Source organism: Rattus norvegicus, chromosome X, assembly GCF_036323735.1.
Source record: "Rattus norvegicus strain BN/NHsdMcwi chromosome X, GRCr8, whole genome shotgun sequence".
In the NCBI taxonomy this organism is placed as follows: domain Eukaryota; kingdom Metazoa; phylum Chordata; class Mammalia; order Rodentia; family Muridae; genus Rattus; species Rattus norvegicus.
In genome coordinates, this window is record NC_086039.1 from 17,143,869 (window position 1) to 17,169,362 (window position 25,494).

The 25,494-nt window shown below is 43.8% G+C and overlaps 1 protein-coding gene across 3 annotated transcripts; it reads left to right on the plus strand.

Annotated features, from left to right (window-relative positions):
- The first annotated feature begins 2,067 nt into the window (after window positions 1-2,067).
- Glod5 (glyoxalase domain containing 5) lies at window positions 2,068-16,865 on the plus strand. Of its 3 annotated transcripts, none has more exons than NM_001106957.1 (4): window positions 2,068-2,156; window positions 4,650-4,787; window positions 14,256-14,411; window positions 16,436-16,751. In NM_001106957.1, exons 1-4 carry the CDS (start codon window positions 2,130-2,132, stop codon window positions 16,559-16,561), a joined length of 447 nt encoding a protein of 148 aa, NP_001100427.1. In that variant the 5' UTR covers window positions 2,068-2,129; the 3' UTR covers window positions 16,562-16,751. The 3 variants fall into 3 exon arrangements, with proteins under 3 accessions (NP_001100427.1, XP_038955558.1, XP_006256768.2); XM_039099630.2 differs by lacking the exon at window positions 2,068-2,156 and adding an exon at window positions 2,373-2,603 and having other exon boundaries at window positions 16,436-16,865; XM_006256706.4 differs by lacking the exons at window positions 2,068-2,156; window positions 4,650-4,787 and adding an exon at window positions 12,768-13,997 and having other exon boundaries at window positions 16,436-16,865.
- Window positions 16,866-25,494: the final 8,629 nt, after the last annotated feature.

The following is a 25,494-nucleotide window of genomic DNA, read 5'->3' on the forward strand; positions in this document are numbered from 1 at the left end:
ACCCTTAACCACTGAGCCATCTCTCCAGCCGCTTAAACAATGGTCATTGGTCATTTTGTAGGGCAGGGATGGCCTGTGTAGTCCATATGTGAATACATGGCATTCACCTGCATCTTTTATTTTTCAATGCTGGGGATCAAGCCCAGAGTCTGGCACTGCTAGGGCAGTCTACCCCCGAGTCATTGCGCTATATCCCCAGCTGTCTTTTGGAGATAGGATTTCACTATAGAATTTACTCTGTAGCCCAGGCTGGTCTGGGATTCACAGACTTCCTCTGCCTTGGCTTCCTGGAGGCTGGGATTACAGATCTGTACCAGCGGCCTGGCTCTACAAACCTCTTTTTTTGTTATGTTGGCAGCTGAACCTGAAGCCAGACCAACATGCTAGCATTTTTTATTTTTAGAGATGATCTTGACAATCTGTCCAGGTTGTCTTAAACAATTTTAAAACATTTTATGGGTATGCATGATTTGCTAGCATGTATGTCTTTGCACCACTTGTGTGCATGACGTCCCAGGATGCCTGAAGAGAGTGTTAGATCCCTGGGGACTAGAATCTTAGACAGTTGTGAGTCACTATGTTGGTGCTGAAGATTGAACTGTAGTCCTCTGTAAGAGTAGCCATTCTTCTTAACCACTAAGCCTAAAACTTAACCCTGGCCTAAAACTGTTGGTCCTTTGGTTCCAGCCTTTTTTTTTTTAAGATTTATTCATAGGGGTTGGGGATTTAGCTCAGTGGTAGAGCGCTTGCCTAGCAAGCGCAAGGCCCTGGTTCGGTCCCCAGCTCCGGAAAAAAAAAAGATTTATTCATTTATAATATATAAGTACACCGTAGCTGTCTTCAGACACACCAGAAGAGGGCATCGGATCTCTTTACAGATGGTTGTGAGCCACCATGTGGTTGTTGGGATTTGAACTCAGGACCTCTGGAAGAGCAGTCAGTGCTCTTAACCGCTGAGCCACCTCTCCAGCCCCAGCCTTTTTAAGTAGGTAGAATTATAAGCCTCTGTGACCAGACCTATCTGGCAACAATTTTTAAAGGAAAACAATATGTTTAACAATACCCAGAGCACACAGTATTTATGTTTGGGGTAACCAGGTGTGTGCACAGAAGCAAAAAACTCAGACTCAACTAACCCTGGTCCTGATAGGTAACCCACAAGAGAGAAGAGTACTTGTTGAAAGCGAGACAAATAGTGGTGGGGTGGGGAGACCAAGAGTGGTAGGAATTGTGAGACTCCTAATACAGCGAGACCCTTTCAAAGAAATCCTAGCTCAGGACTAGAGAGGACTAGGTCAGCAGTTGAAAGCATTCGCTGCTCTTCCGGAGAACCTAGAGTCAACTCCCAGTATGCATGTGGTAGATAGCTTGCAACCCTGCGGTCTGTTAACTCCATTCCAGGGCAACCAATGCCATCTTCTGTCCTCTGGGAATGGGAAGCAGGGATGTGGTATACAGACACGGCATTTAAAACAAACCTTCGCGGTTGGGGATTTAGCTCAGTGGTAGAGCGCTTGCTTAGGAAGCGCAAGGCCCTGGGTTCGGTCCCCAGCTCCGAAAAAAAGAACCAAAAAAAAAAAAAAAAAAAAAAACAAACCTTCGCTCAGAAGCAGGCCCATGAGCAATTCTCTAACTCAGACACTAAAGCACTTCACATCCTAGTCACAGACTGTGAGGAAGAGCTGAGCTCTCTCACATGGTGATGCTACTCTCAACACTTGGGATGGGCACTTTTCTGATGTTCTGTATGATTATGAATGAATGCTTAGCAGGACTTGACACATCTCATGGTTGGCAGAGAAGGACCATTAGGGACCAGTGTCAACAACCTATCAAGACCCTCTCCTCAAAAGAGGAAGCCCTCATTGTACTTTTATTTTCAAGGCCATCAGGGGTTGGCTTGGTTTTGCACTGCTAGGGGTAGAATCCAGGGTTTCTTGAGCACTGTTCTACTGAGGATCCACACCCCAAGCTTCGGTTAAAGTCTTCCTGCTTTTCACCTCCTGCTTCTGTCCCCACCCAGTGTCCTCAGCTGGCTCCTCCCATTCCTGCCCCTTGATCTCCAGGCACAGAGCCAGCCCCAGCTACCCGCCATGTAGCATTATCTGCCTTCCAGTCTAGCAGTCAGGATGTGGGGTCCAACATCTGAGAGTCCGGTAAGGGGGGCAAGGGAGGGGAGCTGGAGGCTTTGGGACATGGGCGTTGACCAGGGTGGATGCACTCAACCTGGATCTGCTGTCTTGCTTTCCTTCTCAGGGACACCCTTGTGGCTTTAACTTCCCTTAATCCCCTTCCCTGGGCCTTCTCTTAAAGCTAACCAGAGGGCAGCAGAAGTCCTGCTTGGGCTTGTGCAGTGCCCAGGTTTAAGAGTTTGCTGCTTCCTCTGTTTACTGGGGAGTCAGTTAAGCTTCAGACTTGTGGAGAGACCCAAAGGTAGCTCCTGGGGAATGCCCATGAGACTCTCGTGACAGAAGGGCCCTGAGAAACAATGACCTTGAAGCTTGTCCGAAGAGTCAGAGGCCCTGAGAGCCTGAAGAGAACTTTTAAGAGGACTCTGGAGCAGACCAAAGGAGGAAGACATGGTGTTCTGGGCACTGACTACTGTGAGGAATGGGTGAACTTATTTTCTAGACCCTCAGTATTAGGGGTGCCCTGAAGGTCACATTTCAGGGGTACCATCCAGATAGAAATGCATAGATTGCAATAGCAAAAAAACGGAAAGTCAATGACTGGAGTTGGGAAGTGGCCAGTTTTTCTTTAACCATTAAAAAAAAATAGGAGGGAAAAAGATGAGAACAGAGACAGAAATAGAATACAAACGTGCAAAAAAGATCGGCTATGTTCAAGGGTGGTTCGTCAACCAATTCAGAAAATACTAGTAATTTCTCTTTACATCATAGACACGAGGAGAAAAACAAATTAGTTATATCAGGAACAAAACATGGTGCTCATACAGATTCAACAAGCATTAAAAGGTTCAACAGGGTATGTTAGTGCAGGTACCTATAGGGGCCAGAAGAGGGCACCAAGTCCCGTGGAGTCGGGGGTTCTAAGCCTTTGTAAGCTGCCCAGCATGAGTACTAGGAATCAAATTCTGGTCCTTTGGACGAGCAATAAGCATCTCAAGCCCCAAATAGGATTGGAAAACTAAAACATTGAACCTTTCTTTTCCATGAGGCCTGAATGCCAGTGATTTACTTCTATGGTTAGTTGGTTGGTTTCCAGTTTTGAGACAGTTTCTGAATGGTTCACATGCTCAGATATTTTTCCTTTAAAAAAATAATTTTATGGGCTGGAGAGATGACTCAGTGGTTAAGAGCACTGACTGCTCTTCCAGAGGTCCTGAGTTCAATTCCCAGCAACCACATGGTGGCTCCCAACCATCTGTAATGGGATCTGATGCCCTCTTCTGGTGTGTCTGAAGACAGCTACAGTGTACTTATATATAATAAATAAATATTTAAAAATAATAATTTTAGGCTGGGCAGTGGTGACACATGCCTTTAATCTCAGCACTTGGGAGGCAGAGGCAGGGCGGATCTCCACAGTCAGATCCTGGACAGCCAGAGTTACACTGAGAAACCCTGGCTCAAAAACGGGACAAACAAAAACCTAATTTTTTATGCTATGTGTAGGAGTATCTTGTCTGCATGCCTACATGCGTGCCACATGTATGCAGTGACTATAGTGGGTAGCACAGTTACAGCTGTGGACCACCACGTGGGTGTGGGAAACTGAACCCAGGTCCAGCAATAGATCCTTAACTCCTTTCTGTTGCTTTACTTTGTTTTTCAAAAAATGTCTGACTGGAAAGATGGCTCAGCCATTAAAGGCTAGGCTCACAACCAAAGACACAAGAGAAAAGATCTCACCGCAGTGCTTAGTTGATCTTGAACTTGTCATTCTCCTGCCTCAGCTTCCCAAGTGTCCAGGCACAGGAGCACAGTTGGCTTCAATTTTTTTTTTTCATCTCGGATGCTCTTCCTTTTCTTGTGACGTGTGTATGGGTATTTTGCCTGCGTGTGTGTCTGTGCACCGCATTCCCTGGAACTGCCCCCACACAGGCACTGGGAAATTGAACCCCAGTCCTTTGCAAGAGCAGCCATTCCTCTCACCACTGCCTCAGCTCCCGAGCCCTACACTGTCCAAGGTCCTCCTTTCCCAGCTCCCGCCCTTAGAGCTGCAGATCAGAAAAGCAGGGAGCTGGGGGGAAATGGGCCTGCTCTGAGTCTTGTTCTATCTTCAAACAGACAGAAGTCCCACTTTCCTGGTCTTCTCCTTGGTCTCTCTAGTAGATGGAAAAGGAAGGAAACGCCAAGGGTTGGCATGGCAACCATATTTGCCTCTTGGAGGAATCCATACAAGAGCAATGGCTTCACAGAGATTTTCTTGAAGGACTCACCCTTGAAATAGGGGTGAGGGGATTGGGGATTTAGCTCAGTGGTAGAGCGCTTGCCTAGCAAGCACAAGGCCCTGGGTTCGGTCCCCAGCTCCGAAAAAAAGAAAAGAAAAGAAAAAAAAAAGAAATTGGGGTGAGGAAGATCATGGTGCTTGGGGAGGTGATGGAAAAGAGAACAGCACTTGGAAACGGCTGGTGGCTATTTGGCTTTTTTTCTGAGTTTTGGTGTTCGTTTTTGTTTACTTTTTAGTTATGGAGGACCAGCAGCCAGACCCCTTCCCCGTGTCTTATCTGTAGACTTGACCACATTGTGATGACCGTAAAGAACATTGAAGACACCACCATGTTCTATTCCAAGATCCTGGGCATGGAGGTCACTACTTTCAAGGTAACCATGTCCCCATATTCAAAACTTCGAGTGCATTAAAGGGTCTGTGCGTGTTGTGTGTACATATGTGTAGCTGGGTATCTGCTGCATATGTGTGTATAGGCCAGCGCTCTGATTTAACTAGATTAAATGGCTAGCAAGCCCCAGGAAAACTCCTGTTTCAGCCTTCCCTGCACTAGGAATCTATGTGCCTAACCTTTTTACACGGGTGCTGGGGATCTGAACTCAGGTCCTCTTGCCTGTGTAGCAAGCATTTTACCAACTTAGCCATCTCCCCAGCTTCCTCCGCTAAAATCCGATAACATTTTATGACAGAGCGTATCACTCTGTCAGTAGACAGCCTTATACACACAAAGCCCTTGGTTCAATCCCTAGTACCCTGTAAGCCAAGTATGCAGGTACTCCTAACTGGAGAGATGGACACAGGACAATGAAAGGTCCAAGATCATCCTCGGCTACTTAGCAAGATCAAGCCCAGCCTGGTATGCATGCAAGGCTATTTCTTTGTTTACTTGATTGGTTTTTGAGACAGGTTTTTTTCCTGGACAGCCCTGGTTGTTCTTGAATTGTGAGACCTCCTGTCTCGACCTCCTAATGCTGGGATTAATAAATTAATTGTTAATTAATTATTAATTCATAATAAATACTATAAATGTAATTTAAGGGCTGTGGGTATTTTTGTGTGTGTGACAGTTTCTTTGTGCATAGGCCTGGCTGTCCTAGAACTCGCTTTGTATTAGACTAGTCTGGTCTCGAACTCAGAGATTTGCTAGCTTATGTCTCCTAAGTGGGAAGAATCTTTTTTTGGCTGCACCACTGCCAAGCTCTGAGGGGACTTTTCTTTTCTTTCTTTCTTTCTTTCTTTCTTTCTTTCTTTCTTTCTTTCTTTTTTTTTTTTCCGGAGCTGGGGACCGAACCCAGCGCCTTGCGCTTCCTAGGCAAGCGCTCTACCCTACCTCTGAGCTAAATCCCCAACCCCCCCCTTTTTTAAAAAAAAAAAAAAACATAGGTGCTGTATTGCATATTTGTGATTGATATTTGCCTAGCATGCATCAAATCCTAAGCCTGGCCCAAAACGTTTTATTTATAACTTCAAGCCCTCAGACACAGGAAATATGAGAGAAAGAGTAAAAGGATCAATGGAAGAGATTCCAAAATACAAACAAGGAGACATTCGGAGAGAGGGTCGAGAAAATGGAAGGAGCAAAGCACCGGAGAACTAAAGCAAGAGAGAGGCCTTGTTAGTTCAAGGTCCCTGCTCTCAAAAAAAAAAAAAAAAGTACAAGAGAACTTAACACACAAAGAGTTAACATGTAGTCAGCATATCAGCACTCAGACATGCCCCGCGGGAACTGGAGAACTGCGCACTGAAAAATTGAATCTACCGAGTTTGCTAAGAGATTAAAAAGTGGCTCATCTGCAAAAGAAAAAGAAAGATGCAAATGTTAGGGTTCTTGAGGCTGGGAAACAATGGGACCATACTTTTAAGATTCTGGGAAAGCACTCCCGCCCCGCCTCCAGTTCTGCTTCAGCATCTCTCCATGTGGTCCCTACTCCCAGAACAAAAGCAGTTTCCCAGCCTTAATCAGAGAAGCCTCCCTACAAAGAAAGGCGATGAATACACTCAGGCTCCCTAAGATGCAGAGAATAACAGCGGTGCTGGGCCAAGCCCTGCACAAGACATTCCTGCTCCCCCACTCCATCCCCACGAGGCAGGCTTGGGAACATTGTGGGAAAGGGGATGGGAATTTGCAAGCGTCTGAAGGGCTGTGAGGTACCACTCTCTAGACGCTATGCAATTACTGCTAGTATTAATTCTCAGTTGAAGCTACCTGGACGGGGCCCTTAGGAGACTGGCACTGCCAACCGGAAATCAATGAAGGGGGAAGGGTTCATGGTACCGCTGAGCTATTGGCTACCGATAGACTCTGGGGGGAAGGGGCCATTGTCTTTAATTGTGTACCCCCGACTGGGCCCACCAGGCCCCAAATGGATAGCTCTAAACCGGTGATTATAGAGACACCCCTGGTTAATCTCAGTGGGGCACTAAACAAAGTAGTCATGAAAGTGAGAGAGAGATTTGTGAAGACGAGGAGGTATTCAGGGGTGGCAGGGAGGTGGGGGTGAGAGTGGCTGGTATGCATTGTAAAATGGAAATTGTCTAAAAACAAATTGAAAAATAATTCGGGGGGGGGGCGGAATCAACCTAAAATTCTATGTCCAATTGAACTGCAAATCCAAGGTAAGTTGGGAATAATGCATAAAATTGTGCTCTGAAGAGTGGGAGGTGTAGCTTAGTAGTAGTAGAGCAAGCAAGAGAATGGAGCTTTCATTGCCGGATTCAAGATAAACAGAGAAAAACAAGTCATGAAGGCTGTCAAGGTGGCCCATCTGAGGCCCTGGGTTGACCCAGGCCAAAGGAGAAAGGCAACTCCCAAGACTTGTCTTCTGACCTCCACACATGTGCCATGGCACATGCACATGCATGTAGGCATATGCATGTGTGTGCGCATATGTGCACACACACAACATTGAATAAATAGGAAGTAGGGAGCAACAGCTGATGTTTTCCTCTGCCGTGCCCATCCTAATAATTCTTAAGATAGCTGGGAACAAGAAATACACTCGTTGCAATGGAGTGGTTCCCAAGAAGAAAATCCCAGCTATCTATGTAGTGTCAACTAAGCATGGGCTAAGGAAAGGTCCCAGGGAAAAGCAGAGGGAAAAGAGGAGGTGTCCCAGATTTAACGCTGTCTTGAGAATGTGGAACAGCCTCAGAAGTAGTAAATGCAGAGGGAAAAAATCTTATAAAGATGTCCGGAAGCAGGGTTGGGGAGTTAGCTCAGTGGTAGAGCACTTCCTAGCAAGCGCAAGGCCCTGGGTTCTGTCCCCAGCTCCGGAAAAAAAAAAAAAAAGAAAAGAAAAGAAAAGAAAAAAGAAAAAAAAAGATGTCCGGAAGCAGGTAACAGATAAAGTTTGGTATGGCCATATCGTGGATTACAGTTTTAAACAGAAACAAGGTCTGACTGCTCTTCCACTGGGGTAGGCCCACCGGCACTCTTGACAACGTATATTACCCATTCTGCTTTAAATAAAACATCTATGCTACTTCTTGCAGGGACAGGACACACATACACAGGCACACACACACACACACACACACACACACACACACACACAGAGAGACAGACAGACAGAGAGCTGGAGAAACAGATTATACAGATAGAGACACAGAGACAAAGGAAGAAAAGAGAGACACACAGACAAAAGCAGAGGAGGGAGAAAACCAAGCTATAAGAAATGGAAAAAAATCTTACATAGATCAGTAAGTGAATGAACCAGTGTAAAAAAAAAGCTGCATATTGCCATAATATATGCAAGAAAAGACAAAAATATAAAAACAACAAAATGATAGGTGGTGACCAGCCCTTGAAGGGAGAGGGGAATGAACAGAGGGAAGACTGAGGAATTTTCTGACCTTGACATTATTCTGTGAGAGTAGTGGTGACTACGTGTCCTTACAGAACCGTGCAAGCACATGGAAGGTCCGCCACCTTCTCAGGGGTGAACCATGATCAAAACAACGGAGTGGTGGGTGATATATCAGAGGTGGTTACAGGAATCGCAACATATGTATCTCACTGCTCGGAAGGTGCTAACAGGGACCTCTGTGTAAATCCCGGCATGTGGGAACACGGGGGAAATCTCTGTACCTTCTTCTGTTTTGCCGGGAATGTAAACCGGCTCTAAAAATTAGCATATAAATTGAAAAGGGTCACAAAGTGGCAGACTATAAAAATTTAAAATCTAGAGAGGACACTATTCAGAAAGAAGGAGCATCACACAAGAACAGGTTGGATGTAAATCAGGTCCTAAAAGGATAACATGGAGTTAGAAAAGAAAGAAAGAAAGAAAGAAAGAAAGAAAGAAAGAAAGAAAGAAAGAAAGAAAGAAAGAAAGAAAGAGAGGGAAGAAAGGAAGGAAGGAAGGAAGGAAGGAAGGAAGGAAGGAAGGAAGGAAAAGAAAAACCTAAAAAGTACACCATGATACACTTACATTACCCCATAATCACAGACATTTCACGACCAAGAAGCTGCACACAAAATACATTATGGCTTGCAGCATACGCTATTAAAATCTGGTTTACTCCAAAAAAGAGCAAATACAGGCAGCCTATTAGAATACAGACCCAGTCAGTGCTTCAGTGAGGGAAAAAAAGTATAACGGCATCTAGGGTGGAGATAGGAATGGAGAGAATAGGGAAAAAGAATAAATGCATCAATCAGTTAAACAAGATTGGGTTTGCATGGGTCCATGATAAGTAACATGTCACCGTTCCCTGCACTTAGACATGCTGAAGTGAACCTTTAGAGCATCTAAGGCCAAGGGAAATTCTAGTTTATAGAATGAAAGGCAGCTGTGGTACCAATACTAGACCATAAAAGCAAATGGCTGGGAAAGACAGCTCGGCAGGTAAGATACTTGCTGGGTAAGCATGAAGGCCAGAGTTCAAATCCCCAGCACACACAGGAGAAGCCAAGCACACATGTATAACCCCAGCGCTATGGAGCATTGTGTGTAGAGACAGGAGGACTGCTAGGGTTTGCTGGCCACCAGCCTGGCTCTGAGTTCCAAGAGAGACTCTGTCTTAAGGGCATAAGCTGGAGAGCGATTGCTAGTGCAGACCAGCTGACCTCCTCCGCCCCTGTATACATACCTGTGTGTACATGTGCGTGCACACACACACACAATATAATATATAAACAAAAACTATGAAAACTAACATTTCTTTTGTTTTTTTTTTTTTGTTTTGTTTTTTGTTTTTTGGTTCTTTTTTTCAGAGCTGGGGACCGAACCCAGGGCCTTGCGCTTCATAGGCAAGCGCTCTACCACTGAGCTAAATCCCCAACCCCCATTTCTTTTGTTTTAAATGATTTATTTAATTTATTTGGCAGGGGGATTGAGACCCAGTCTTACTATGTAGCTCTGGCTGTCCTGGAACTCACTCTATAGACCAGGCTAGCACCCAACTCACAGAGACCCACCTCCCTCTGCCTCCTGAGGACTGGGATTAAAGGCATGTGCCACCATACCTTTTATATATTTTTTCATACAAATAAAGGTTTATTTTTATTTTATGTATATGAGTGTTTCCCTGCATGTATGCATATATACACGTGTGTACACTGCCCACAGAGGTCAGAAGAAGTCATCAGTTCCCTTAGAACTGGAGTTAGGATGGTTATGAGCTACCGTGTGGGTGCTGAGAACTGAACTTAGGTCCTCTGCAAAAGCAACGAGTGCTCTTAACTCCTGAGCCAACTCTTTAGTCCTCCCACATCAGATTTCTCATCGAGCAACACCAGATTCACGGAAGATAATGAACAAGCTATTTCCTTCTTTCTTTCTGATGGTCTTGGGACTAGAACACAGGGCATCATGTATGCTAGGCAGATCTACAGCGCTGGGAAACACCCCTAGTTTTGAAGCAGAGATTGAAGAGCAACGGCCTTGACAGAACTGTCCACTGGGCCAAACTGTCCTTCGGGTGTTAAAGGACAATGAAGTCTTTTACTGACTGTCTGGACTGGATGTGGTGCCCACTTTAGGAACGGAGAAAGACATGGTGAACTTATAAAAATGCTAGGAGGGAAGAAGGAGGAAGGGACATAAGAACACAGGTGACAGGGTTTATCTAGAAAACTAAGCCTTATATTATTCCCTAGCACCCTAAAAACACACATGGAATCAAGTTATTTAAAAATTATAAAGAAGGGCTGGAGAGATGGCTCAGCAGTTAAGAGCACTGACTGCTCTTCCAGAGGTCCTGAGTTCAAATCCCAGCAACCACATGGTGGCTCACAACCATCTGTAATGGGATCCGATGCCCTCTTCTGGTGTGTCTGAAGATAGTGACAGTGTAATCATAATATATAATAAATAAATAAAATATTAAATTGATATATCATATAATTTTAAAAAATTATAAAGAAGCTAACAGGAACTAAAATTAAGAGAGACTGGTACTATGGGCGGTGGTAGTAGTACTACTGAGCGAAACTGTCCTCTGTCTTGGCAGAAAGAGGACAGAAGTACACGGCAGTGGTGAATGAAGAGACGGCTGGAGCAATGGCTCGGCATGGAAGAGCAGTTCTGCCACAGGACCTGGTTCAGTTTCAGGCACCTCCATGGTAGCTCACGGTCGTTAACTCTAGTTCCATGAACTCAACATCCTCTTCTGACCTCCATGAGTACCAGGCACACATGCAGTCCACACACATCCGTGTAGACAAAACACCCTCACACGGGGGCTGGAGAGATGGCTCAGCGGTTAAGAGCACTGACTGCTCTTCCAGAGGTCCTGAGTTCAAATCCCAGCAACCACATGGTGGCTCACAACCATCTGCAATGGGATCTGATGCCCTCTTCTGGTGTGTCTGAAGACAGCTACAGTGTACTCATATATAATAAATGAATAAATCTTAAAAAAAAAACACCCCCACACATAACACAAAAAAAAAAAACCCATCTTTTAAACTAGAAGAAATAGTGGTGAGTCAGTCAGAGCCTGCGCAAGCTGAGGAGAGAACTACCTTGGGGTTAAAGGAGACCGAGGTCTTCTTCTCTCAATTGAAGAAGCAGTCAGATGAGTGTGTCATTGGGAGAAAATGAATAGGCACAAAGTCCTAGCTCAGTGGGGGCAGGGAGATTCCTAGAAGCCCCACCAGCAACCACCTTTCTGCTGAGGGCCACTAATAAGATCTCTCTTACACAATGGCCTCCTGGGGGGGAATGGGGGTAGGGTGACAAGGATGTAAGGAGTGTGTTTTCTTTGTTTGATTTGGTTTGATTTTGTTTTGTTTTGGGGAGAGGGTCTTTCTGTGGAGCCCAAGGTGAAGTCAAACTTCCTATCGTCATGACTCAGCGTCCTCAATGCTGAAGTTCTAAGTGTGTCCCCACCCTGGCTTGAGATGAACCTTTTAGACAGCTGGGGACATACCTTTGGCTGGCCAGAATTTTGAGTTATTCTCACAAGAAAAGAAAAGAAAATGGTGAGAGAAGGCATGTAGTGGGTTGAGGCACATCACTTGAAGCCAAGAGTTGGGGAGAGTCTAGGCAATCCCAAAGAAAGGAAAGAGACGGGTTGGGGATTTAGCTCAGTGGTAGAGCGCTTGCTAGCAAGCGCAAGGCCCTGGGTTTGGTCCCCAGCTCCAAAAAAAAAAAAAAAAAAAGAGAAAGGAAAGAGGGAAGGAAGGAGGAAGGAAGGAAGAAAGGTATATATTGGGCAGACAAATTGCTTTCTCTGCCACGGGTAGGTTTTAATCATTTCATGATATGGACACTCTAATAAGAAGCAAACACCCACTGCCCCCGCCCCCAGATGTCTCGAATGAGCATGGTAATTGACACACACTGCTAATACCAGTGCTCAGGAACCTAAGCAGAAAAGTAATAAGTTTGAGGGTTTGAGACCAGCCTGGGACTGCATAGTGAGATGATGTCTCAGGAAAAGGAAAAAAGAGAAAAAGACAAGATAAAGACAATGGGGTGGTAAAGAGTTGCTACTGTAGTTAGGAACTTGCTGTTTTTCCAGAGGACCCAAATTCCAATCTCCACCCACCACGTTGTTTGTTTGTTTCCAAGACATGGTTTCTCTGTGTAGCCCTGGCTGTCCTCAAACTCACAGATCTGCCTTGCCTCTGACTCCCAACTGCTGGGGTTAAAGGTGTGCACCACAATGGCCAGCTTAATATACATACATACATACATACATACACACATATATTTGTTTTTTCTTTTTTAAAAAAGATTTATTTATTTAATGTGTATGAGTACACTGTAGCTGTCCTCAGACACACCAGAAGAGGGCACCAGGTCTCATTACAGATGGTTGTGAGCCACCATGTGGTTGCTGGGAATTGAACTCAGGACCTCCAGAAGAGCAGTCAGTGCTCTTAGCTGCTGAGCCATCTCTCCAGCCCTTGTTTTGTTTTGTTTTTTTCCAAGACAGGGTTTCTCTGTATAGCCCTGATTGTCCTGGCACTCCTTGTGTAGACCAGGCTGGCTTCAAACTCACAAAGATCCACCTGCTTCGAGAGTGTTGGGGTTAAACACATGTACCACCACTGCCGTCAGCTCCCACATTAGGAGCATCTATCTCCCAGTTCTAGGAGGTATTTGATCTCGTTTTCTGGCTTCTATGAGCTCTGCACACATGTAGGCATGTGCATACAATCAGATATATGCACTAAGTAAATCTTAAACAACATTAAAAAATGAACCTGAGGGGTTGGGGATTTAGCTCAGTGGTAGAGCGCTTGCCTAGGAAGTGCAAGGCCCTGGGTTCGGTCCCCAGCTCCGAAAAAAAGAACCAAAAAAGAAAAAAATGAACCAAAAAAAAAAAATGAACCTGAACGTTGTCATGGAACATAATACAGCAAGGGGAGGGTACCGTTGGTGGGCCTGTGCCAAGGTGTACCCCTAAGAAATTATGCCATGCAACAGATCTGCTATAAAAAAGGTTTATTGGGAAAGGAAACGAAGTGGGGACCTAGGGAAGGGACAGAGGCAGACAATTGGACATGTAGACAGACAGATGGACAGGGAACAGAGAGAGCCATGCTATGAGGGCAGAAAGAGGGGGCAGGAGAGGGCTGAGGTGGTTTTAATCCCCAGCATATTGGCAGCAGTGGTGACATAAGCAGTTGGTAGTAGGTCCCCAAGAGCAGACCAGTGGAATTGCCTGTACACTAACAGGCATGACATAGATTTCTGTGATCTTAGTATATGGAGATTGGAAGCAAGAAGAGCAGGACTTTAAGGCCAGTCTCTGATACACAGTGAGTTTAAGGTTAGCTGGAATCCCAGCAGACTTCTCTGAGCACATGGTGTTGTTGATGGTGGGTAAGGCATTCAGCAGCAAGCCTGGCTACCTACTTCCCTGAATTACATCCCTGGAACTCACATGGTGGGAGGAGAAAATGGATCCTGAAAGAGGTCCTCTAGCTTCTGCATGTATGCATGGCACACAGCATCCACCCTAACACAAATAACTGTAAAAAAATTTTTTTGAAACACAGTCACACTATGTGGTCCTAGATGACCTGGAACTCTCTCTTCATAGACATCTACAAGAGAGATGGCTTAGACTTTGAAAGCACTTACTGCTCAATTATGAAGATTGGATGGAGTTCAGACCCTAGTACTCAGGTAAGAAGTCAGGCATTCACAAACACAGTAAACTGCAGTCCGGAGGAATTGGATGCCTTCCTTTGGCCTCTGCATGTGCACACAGGCACGCACAGACCAACATAAGCTAATAAGTTTTTTTTTAAAACCGCGGTCTGCTAGGTGGAGCAAGGGCTATGGCGTAGCAGTCCTTCGTCCTTTTTTGCAGTGGGTAGAGGCGCTTTAGTTCAAACTCATTTTGGCAGCTCAGCTCCCGGTTGCTTTCTCTCTCCTAAACAGGGGGACCGGAAAGCACTGTGTTTCGGAGACCAAAAATTTAACCTGCACGAGGTGGGAAAGGAATTTGATCCCAAAGCAGCCCACCCCATTCCAGGCTCCTTGGACGTTTGTTTGATCACAGAGACGCCCCTGGAGGAGGTGATGAAGCGCCTTAAGGTGAGCGCAGTGCCCTGCTTATTGAGAGCAAATACTCTGGGGATAGGAGTACAGACCCAGAGAACCAGGTCTTCCTCAAACCTCAGACCTGACAGATCCTATCACATCCACATCCTGCCTGCACACAACTATCTACTTGTCCCTTTGATTGATGTCACTTTCATGTAACTGACTAGATTTTAAAAGGAAACACAACTCAGTGAACACCCATACAGTTAGAATTTTACACATAAATAATAATAAATCAGTACTGAATATATTTTATACACTTACCTACCACCAAAACTAAAACAACAACAAGAAAATCCAATACATACTTAGAAGTAGAAATACAGGGGCTGGGGATTTAGCTCAGTGGTAGAGCGCTTACCTAGGAAGCGCAAGGCCCTGGGTTCGGTCCCCAGCTCCGGAAAAAAAAGAACCAAAAAAAAAAAAAAAGAAGTAGAAATACAGTAGGAGGGGCTGGGGATTTAGTTCAGTGGTAGAGCGCTTACCTAGGAAGCGAAGGCCCTGGGTTCGGTCCCCAGCTCCGAAAAAAAAAGAACCAAAAAAAAAAAAAAAAAAAAGAAATACAGTAGGGTCTGGTTAATTTGGGTGCTTGAAATTTAATTTATTTGCAGTTCTTCTAATATAATAAATTAAGAGTATTTGTAAATAATGTTCTGACATACTCAATCTTTTGTCATGTTAATATCTGAGACAAGATATATTAAAATATGATCAGAGCTAAACAGTGAGGTGGTGCATGCCTTTAATCCTAGCACTCTGGAGGCAAAGGTAAAACACACACACACACACACACACACACACACATGCACACACGCACACACGCACACACACACAAAATCAATATTGCTTTGCTATGTAAAAATGTGGGAAGAAAAAAATGCCAAGGAGGAAACAAGAAAATACAGTCATCCTTGAATACTGAGGGGAAAAGAAAACACTCGGTGGAATAGCTCAGTGGCAGAGTTCTTACCCAGCATGCACAAGCCCCAGGTTTCATACCTCAGAACTAACAAAAATCTATCATTCTCATCCTTATAAGAAATTATGTCTGAAGCTTGGTGTGGTGGCACACACCTTTAATCCCAGCACTCAGAAGGCAGAGGCAGGCAGATCTCTGTGAATAAGAGATCAGCCTGGTCTACAGAGTGAGTTCCAGGACAGCCAGAGCTATATAGGAAGATCCTGTCTCAAAAAACAAACAAACAAACGAACAAAAACAAAAACAAAAAACAAAACAACCAAAACTTATGTGGGCTGACAAGATGGGTCAGTAGTAGGCAGAAGCACTTACCACACAAGTTGACAGCCTGCGTTATCACTGGAATCCACATAAAAGGAAGGATAAAATTGACTCTGGAATATTGCCCTCAGACCTCTACACACACACACACACACACACACACACACACCACACACATACAGACCATATACATACTCCCACACCATACACACCCCTGCACCATAAACACATATACACACCATCCAAGTGCATACTATAGACACATATACATGCCGAATAATAAAGAATATTATATATGACTTCTTTGATCTCTTTTTGTATGAAGAGGGAATGAGATTTCCACCAAATATTTGAAAGACCCTTTTGATCTAGCTTCGGGCTGGAATGTAGCTCACTGGTAGAATGCTTGCTGGGCCAACAGGAAGCTGTGGGTTCAATCCCCAGCACTATTAAGGGGAAACAAAGAATGTAAACTTTGCCCCAAGCCCTGTGTGTAAATGCTTTCTCATTAGCACTACTGTTGCCCCCATTTTACAGATGAGGAAACTGAGGTTCATGGCAATTACACCTTCTTCCCAAGGCCTGCCATCTGGAGTAGAATGAGGTCACTACTAGGAATGAGATTTTGGCTGTGGTTGTAGCATGTGTGAGGCCCTGAGTTCAAACCTTAGAACCCGGGGGAAGGAAAGAAGCAAGAAGGAAATTTTAAAGAATTAAGTTTTGCTTTTGAGTATCTGTGACAATGACTTTTGTCTTTTCTGTTCACTTCATTCAGGCTTTTGATGTCCCCATTGAAGAGGGCCCAGTCTCCAGAACAGGAGCAAAGGGGCCTATTCTGTCCATCTACTTCCGAGATCCTGACAGAAATCTCATTGAGGTGTCTAACTATGTCACCGCATGATTGAGACTGGCCTCCCTCCATTCTGTTCTACAAAATGTCATCTTACTCCTAATTTCTTACATATCCCCAGAGACTTCTAAAAACTGAGAACTTGGACAAAGGGGACCTAAGACAGGTTTATGTGCAAACTTTTGTGTCTGGAGATCCTCCATTCAAGCTACTCCAATACATGACAAATCTCTCTTGTCTCAGTTCAGTGTCTGGGGACTTGTCTAGGGCATGAGTTCTCTGAGACTTTTGGAGGTCTGGGCTAGAGTTTGGTGTCTCTAGAGATTAAATTGGGGGCCATCCTTTTGAAATTCAAGGCCCTTGAAAGATTTTTCCTTGCCAACGATCCCTCATTCCTCTTCCCACTTTCAACCCATCCATTTTTGTAGCTGCTTTCTGATGCTTCCTTCACCCCACGGATGTCACTTGTGTTACTCAGGGTTTCTATTCCTGCACAAACACCATGACCAAGAAGCAAGTTGGGGAGGGAAGGGTTTATTCAGCTTACACTTCCACATTGCTGTTCATCACCAAAGGAAGTCAGGACTGGAACTCAAGCAGGTCAGGAAGCAGGAGCTGATGCAGAGGCCATGGAGGGATGTTTCTTACTGGCTTGCTTCCCCTGGCTTGCTCAGCTTGCTCTCTTATAGAACCCAGGACCACCAGCCCAGGGACGGCACCACCCACAATGGGCGGGGCCCTCTTCCCTTGATCACTAATTGAGAAAACACCTTACAGCTGAGTCTCATGGAGGCATTTCCTCAAGGGAGGCTCCTTTTCTGTGATAACTCTAGCTTGTGTCAAGTTGACATAAAACCAGCCAGTATGTCACTGAAACTTGGGATCTCTACAGTTCCTATCAGAATATCCATGTTCGTACCAAACAACACCACCTCCTTCAGGAGCCCTTTCTCTGGAATCACTTCAGAGTATCCAGCACTTTCTCTCTAGATTCTTTTTAAACCAGGGTTTCTCTGTATATCCATGGCTGTCCTGGAACTTGCTATGTATTGGCTTCTCTTTAGATTTTCTTTTAATTTAAAAAAAATTTAAATTTCATGTGCATTGGTGTTTTACCTCCATGCATGTCTGTGTGTGGGTGTTGGAGCCTCTGGAACTGGAGTTACAGACCGTTGTGAGCTTCTGTGTGGGTGCTGGGAATTGAATCTAGGCCCTCTGGAAGAGCAGCCAATGCTTTTTTTTTTTTTTTCGGAGCTGGGGACCGAACCCAGGGCCTTGCGCTTCCTAGGCAAGCGCTCTACCACTCTTTTTTTTTTTTTTAGATTGATTTATTAGGTTGGGGATTTAGCTCAGTGGTAGAGCGCTTGCCTAGCATGCACAAGGCCCTGGGTTCGGTCCCCAGCTCCAAAAAAAAGAAAAGAAAAAAAAGATTGATTTATTATATATAAGTACACTGTAGCTGTCCTCAGACACACCAGAAGAGGGCATCAGATCCCATTACAGATGGTTGTGAGCCACCATGTGGTTGCTGGGAATTGAACTCAGGACCTCTGGAAGAGCAGCCAGTGCTCTTAACCGCTGAGCCATATCTCCAACCAGCGTATCTTTAGATCTCACCTGAAGCCCAGCTCCCAAAATAGAACAAAGTAAACTAGCCTGCCTCACTCTTCTGCTTCTCTCTCCCTCCTTCTGTCCCTCTCCCCCTTTTTCTACCCACTACTTATTTTTGTTTTCTTCCTTCTAGACAGGGATATATGAGTCATGTTGGCTTTAAACTCAAGGCAACCCTCCTGTCTCAGCCTCTTTATGTATATGAGCCACCACACCTGGCAAGTTTCTTCTGGTTCTTGCTTTCATCATTACTCCTCCATCTACTCATCTGACTGACAAAAAGCATATCTTAAGCCCACAGTATGTGCTAGGCCCAGTTCCAGGCAGAGGTGGACAGTGCTGAACAGATGAGCCCATCTAGCCAGGCATGGTGGTACTTTTGTAATCCCAGCACTTGGGATGGAGAAGTTGGAGCGCCCCGTGTTCTAAGCCAGTCTGGTCTACATAGCAAGTTCCAGGCCAGTTAGGGCTATATAGTGAGACCCTGTCTCACGACAAAACAAAATCCTAACTATGTATAGGGAGGTGCTACTCAAGTAAGAGATAGAAAATGAATAAGATTAGAACAGAGACAAGTAACGTAGCTGCTTCTACTGGGCTTGACATAACCATGGCCATTATGAAGCTGAGTAGCTAATATGGTAACGCACAGGAGATCCTGCTCAATGAAATAAACAGGACTACACCACAGGTAACTATTCCTTCTTGCAGAGAGAGGGAGAGGGAGAGGGAGGGTCACAAGGTGTTCATAAGATCCTCCCCAGGGATTCCAAGATCTACTTTCTTCCCTAGCCCCAGGTACAAGCACTCTTAGAAAAGCTAATGTATGTAAGAGGTAAAAAGTGACTTATGTGGTGGGCCCTTTAGTGGCATAGCTGCCCCACACACCATCTTTGTTCCTACTTAGTCACCAAGCTGGACTTGACAGAATCTTTGGTCTATCAGTTCCTTCCCTACTTGGGGTACATAGCCATTTATTTTACATTCTCTCCAGAAATGACACAAACTGTGACCAAGCAAGGGACATAACTGAAGCAAAGATGTGCGGGCCATCCACAGAGAGCCTTGGGTGACCATCTTCCTCAGGGAGGAGGAGATAGTGTATCTCCCTGGTCAATGTGGCCTGACACATAAGGATGCTGATGACCTGGAAAGAGCCTTACACTACAATCCCTGAGAGTGTGAGGAAGATGTGGGACAAGACGAGAGTGGAGCTGTCTTTCTGGAAACCTACCTGAGTGAGGAGGAAGAGCTTTGGGAAGAGGATTCTAGGATGCCATCCTACATACCCATCCCTAATTTGGGAGGAAAATGGGGGGAGGATAATGAAATAGAGGGGTTAGTTTGTGATTTCTTTTTTTTTTTTTAATTTTTTAAAGGTTTATTTATTTATTATATACATTGTAGCAATCTTCAGACATACCAGAAGAGGGCATCAGATCTTATTACAGATGGCTGTAAGCCACCATGTGGTTGCTGGGATTTGAACTCAGGACCTTTGGAAGAGCAGTCGGTGCTCTTAACCACTGAGCCATCTCTCCGGCCCTAGTTTGTGATTTCTTACAGCTGGCATTAGAGCACAAAGTAAAATGCATTGAGAAACCCCTCCCGGGCTGGAAAAGGGGGCCCAGAGGGAAGAGCACTCACAAGTCTTCTTACATTTCCACATTGCTATCCATCACCAAAAACTCAGAGCAGGACTCAAACAGGACAGGAACCTGGAGCCAGGAGCTGATGCAGAGGTCCGCTTATATGACCCAGGACCACCAGGCCACAATAGGCTGGGCCCTCCCACGCCAACCACTAATTAAGAAAGTAAATGCCTACTGAACCCCCAGTGAACGTGATTGTTGGGGGCAGGGCGGTAATGGGGGGAGGATGGGGAGGGGAACACCCATAGAGACGGGGAGGGGGAGGTGTTAGGGGGATGTTGGCCTGGAAACAGGGAAAGGGAATAACATTCGAAATGTAAATAAGAAATACTCAAGTTAATAAAAAAAAAGAAAGAAAGAAAGAAAGAAAGAAAGGAAGGAAGAAAGGAAGAAAGAAAGTAAATGCTTTACAGCCAGATCCGATGAAGGCATTTTCTCACTTAACACTCCTTTCTCTCTGATGACTCTAGCTTGTGTCAAGTTGACACAAAATCAGCCAGTACAGCATGCAGGCCTGAGTTTGATCTACAAATCCATGGTGACCTGTACCCCTCTGTGGAGAAAGGACAGCTCATATGTTATTAAACTTAAGAGTCTTATGGTCTGGTAAGAGGCACATGATATCTGACAAGGTTACGGAGAGAATTCCAAAACAGCTTAAGCTGGTTAAACAGCAAAAGGTGTTTGGCAGTCTCCTAGAACACTGGTTAATCTTCAGACCCTACCTTGCCCATGTTACCTGTTCCCAATATAATTTGGTTAAGGGGTTGGGGTATGGGATTGGGAAAGCAAGGCTCAAGAAACTTTTTTTCTGTTCAGTTGTAGGGGTTTATTTATTTTAAAGAACCTACAGTTGATTAAAACAGAACTTACGATAAAAGTAGAAAACACTCGAGGACAGAGCAGGAAAACGGACTCCGTCTGTGCACACTAACAAAGTCTCTAAAATGAACGATTACAGCAAAAAAGGTCTTCACCTTGCATTTTACCATTTATGCTTAATTACAGGGGGAAAAACGCCCTAAAATCTGATTTTTCTTTTTTTCTTTTGGACCAAATGCCATTTTCTGCTAAATTTATTAACCTACGGATGTTTTTACATGATAAAATCTTTCAATGAAAGACTGCAGTTTGCAAAGGAAAAGATCCCTTAAAGGGCACAGAAAAGGGGCTGGAGAGATGGCTCAGTGGTTAAGAGCACCCGACTACTCTTCCAGAGGTACTGAGTTCAATTTCCAGCAACCACATGGTGGCTCACAACCGTCTGATCGATGCCCTCTTCTGGTGTGTCTGAAGACAGCTACAGTGTACTTGTATATAATAAATGAATAAATCTTTTTTAAAAAAGGGGCACAGAGAATATTCAAAACAAAGGATACTGGGAAAGTGGTTTCAGTCCCTGCTTATTTCATTATTCCTAGACCCACTCGCCTTCCTCCACCCCAACCCCAAGAACTATTTTCCCATCATGCATTTCTTGTGTTTTTGGTTGTGAGCCTATCCTCTCCCACCAAACACCCAGGTTAGACCAGGATGCACATCCTGCACACTAACCTACTCTCCTTTGTTCACCCAATTTTATCCTACCTAAGCCACATTCATTGTTTAGGCCCAACCTGAACCACACATTCTTTGTTCTGCCCCAACTTAATCTGTCCATATCAGACAGAACTAACAAAAGAAGTCCTCACAGCAAAAATACCACCAACATGAAGGATCAAGGCAGTATCCACCCCTAACACCAATCCACCCAGTTTGTACAACTCTTCTTCAATAAGAATTATCTACACGAGGGGTTGGGGATTTAGCTCAGTGGTAGAGCGATTGCCTAGGAAGCGCAAGGCCCTGGGTTCAGTCCTCAGCTCCTGAAAAAAAAAGAATTACCTACAGGAACACCAGGACACAGGGTTTAAAAAGAACAATGATAAGTTTAAGGAAAACAGATTGTTCAAAGAAAGTTTAAGGAAAACAACAAAGAAACAGCTCAATGAACTTAAAGAGAATGAATTGAAAGAGAATAAACATCTGCTTGATGCTCAAGAAAGCACAGCGTAGGCCAATGGTAATGGTGTAGATATTACAGGATTTCAAATGGAATTCAATAAAGAAACACTGAAGAAGATTGGAGCTGAACTGAAGATGGAAATGAAAAACTCGATAACCCAACTTGAAAACTTCAGGAAAAGCCTTATGAGTAGAATGAACCTGGCAGAAAAGAGATTAGCAGGACTTTAGGACAAAGTAGAGGTTCTAGATATGCAAAGAATATGAGAAAAAGAAAACCTCAGGAAAGGAACATAAGAGGAAAAGCGGGACACCATAATAAAGCCAAACCTTCAAATTACAGGCATCCAGGAGGGAGAAGGGCAAGTCTTCTTCTCATTGACCAGAGCAGCAAGATCATAGAAGAAAACTATCCTAACTTAGGAAAAACCCACACAAATTTTAAAAAAGCACACAGAACACCAAATACACAAAGCCAGAAAAAGGAAATCTCTAGGGGATATCATAGTTAAAACATTGAGTATACAGAACAAAGCATATTGAAAGCTGAACGAGGGCTGGGGATTTAGCTCAGTGGTAGAGCGCTTACCTAGGAAGCGCAAGGCCCTGGGTTCGGTCCCCAGCTCCGAAAAAAAGAACCAAATAAATAAATAAATAAATAAATAGCCTAAAAGCATTCATATTCCACAAACCAAATCCAAGAAAAATATGGGAAGCATTATTTTGAGCCAAAAGGAGGAGTGAGCTTAGCAGAGGGATTATAAAAGTAATACAAAAACATAATTACTAAAGCACAAAATATCATTGAGAAAACAAACACCACCAAAAATCAACAACATGATAACTGCAACCAACATACACATTTCAATAATAACTTTAAATATCAATGGCTTTGATTCTTCAGTCAAAACAAGGGACTCCGGGAATGAATCAAGAAACAAAATCCATCTATCTGTTTCTATAAGAAACATATCTTTGGGGGTTGGGGATTTAGCTCAGTGGTAGAGCGCTTGCCTAGCAAGCACAAGGCCCTGGGTTCGGTCCCCAGCTCCAGAAAAAAAAAAGAAACATATCTTTGCTTTAGTGAATGAGTGAATGGATGGGCAAAAGTACTCAAATGGAACCAGAGAGCACGTAGGTTTTACTATAGTAAAATCTAACAAAATAGACCTCAAACTAAAACTAATCAAAAGATAAGTTTTTTTTTAAAAGACACTGCATTCTAATAATGGAGAAATTAACCAAGAAGACATTGCTACACTATACATATAAACACCAAATTCTGTTACACCCAATTTCATAAAAATTGTATTAGTGGAATCAAAGACACAATACAACATCAACCTACCATGGATGTTCGAATGAGAACAGCCCACATTGGCTCATATATTTGAATACTTGGTCCCCAGGTGATGGGACTGACTGGCAAGGATTAGGAGGTGTGGTCTTATTGGGGGAGGTGTGTCACTGAGAGTGGGTTTTGAAGTTTCAAAAGACTCACATAATTCCCAGTGCTCTTTCTCTGCCTCATAGTTTTGGATGAAGACCTCAGCTGTTTCTTTGCCCCACCACCATGAACTCTAACCTTCTGTAAGCCAAACTAAATGCTTTCTTTTAGCAGTTAGTATGGTCATGGTGTTTTATGACAGCAATAGAAAAGTAACTAAGATGTTCATTAGTAGTTGATGATTTTGATACACATGAAAAACTATGCTCCAAGTGCCTACATTAAAATACAAGAAAGACCAGGGTGTGAGAGCATAGAGGAAAACAGATCTCTGAGTTCAAGGTCAGCCTGGTCTATGTAGCTAGTTTCAGGACATCCAGGGCTACACCGAGAAACCCTATCTCAAACAAACAAACAAACAAACGAACAAAAAAGAGCAAAACTAAATGACTTCATGATGAACTCAAAAATTTAAGAAAACAAGACCAAACCAAATCCAAACTTATTAGATGGCAAGAAATAATAAAAATCAGAGCATAGGTCTGGAGAGATGGTTCAGTGGTTAAGAGCACTGGCTGCGGGGTTGGGGATTTAGCTCAGCGGTAGAGCGCTTGCCTAGCAAGCACAAGGCCCTGGGTTCGGTCCCCAGCTCCGAAAAAAAGAAAAAAAAAAAAGAGCACTGGCTGCTCTTCCAGAGGTCATGAGTTCAATTCCCAGCAACCACACGGTGGCTCACAACCATCTGTAATGGCATCTGACGCCCTATAGCTGATGACAGCTATAGTGTAATTTATATACAATAAATAAATAAATTAAAAAAAAAAGAAACATAGAAAAATAAAATGAATCTAAAGTCTGGCTCTTTGAGAAGATAAAAAAATTGACAGATCCTTGGCCCACCTCACCAAAATAAAGAATGAGAGGACTCAAATGAACAGAATCACAAATGAACAAGGAACCCTTACTATAATAGACAGTAAAGAAATTCAGAATATTATAAAATAACACTTTAAAAACCTGTGCTCCCATTAAGCTAATCTAAAAGAAATGGACAAATTTCTAGATTCTACCAAACTACCAAAATCACAGATGACATGATCAAGAGCCTAAACAGATGTACAACAAATGCGTGTATTTAAATAGTAATAAAGGGGGCTGGAGAGATGGCTCAGTGGTTAAGAGCACTGACTGCTCTTCCGGAGGTTCTGAGTTCAATTCCCAGCAACCACATGGTGGCTCACAACCATCTGTAATGGGATCTGATGCCCTCTTCTGGTGTGTCTGAAGACAGCTACAGTGTACTCATATATAATAATAATAATAATAATAATAATAATAATAATAATAATAATAATAATAAAAAGAAATAGTAAATAGTAATAAAAAGCCTTTCAACAAAATGTAAGTCTAGATCCAGCTGGAAACACAATAGTATTTTAGTAAGAGTTTCAAAAGATCTACAGCCCATCCTTAAACTATTCAAAAAGAAAAAGAAGGGGTTGGGGATTTGGCTCAGTGGGGTTGGGGATTTGGCTCAGTGGTAGAGCGCTTGCCTAGGAAGCACAAGGTCCTGGGTTCGATCCCCAGCCCCGGAAAAAAAAAAGAAAAGAAAAAGAAGGGGAAGAGGAAAGGGAAAGAAAAGAGGGAGGGGAAGGAGAGGGAGAGGGAGAGGGAAAATGAAAGGGAGAGGGAGAGGGAGAGGGAGAAGGAGAGGGAGAGGGAGAGGGAGAGGGAGAGAGGAAGAGGGAGAGGGGGAGGGGGAGAGGGAGAGGGAGAGGGAGAGGGAGAGGGAGAGGGAGAGGGAAAGAAGCACTTTCAAATTCTCTACATTCTTTTTAGTATTGTGCTTGAAATAAGGCAAGGGGAAAAATCAAAGGGATACAAATAAGGAAAAATGTACTACTGACACAGTATCATATATAAGAGAACTCAAAAATCCTAACAGAAACTTCTAGAAACAATCAACAATTTCAGCAATTAGCAGAGTACAACATCAGCTTACACAAATCCATAGCTTTCTACATATTAACAACAAACATACAGAGAAAAAGATCCCATTTATAACAGTCTCAACGAAAATAAGGTATGTAGAACGAAATCTAAACAAGGAGCTGAAGGACCTCTACTGTAAAAACATATCCCAGAAAATAGAGATAAAGACAGACATTAGACGATGGAACGGCATCCCATGCTCATGGGTTGGTAGAATTAATAGTGTGAAAATAACCATCCTATCAAAACCGTTTATAGATTTATTACAATCCCAACCT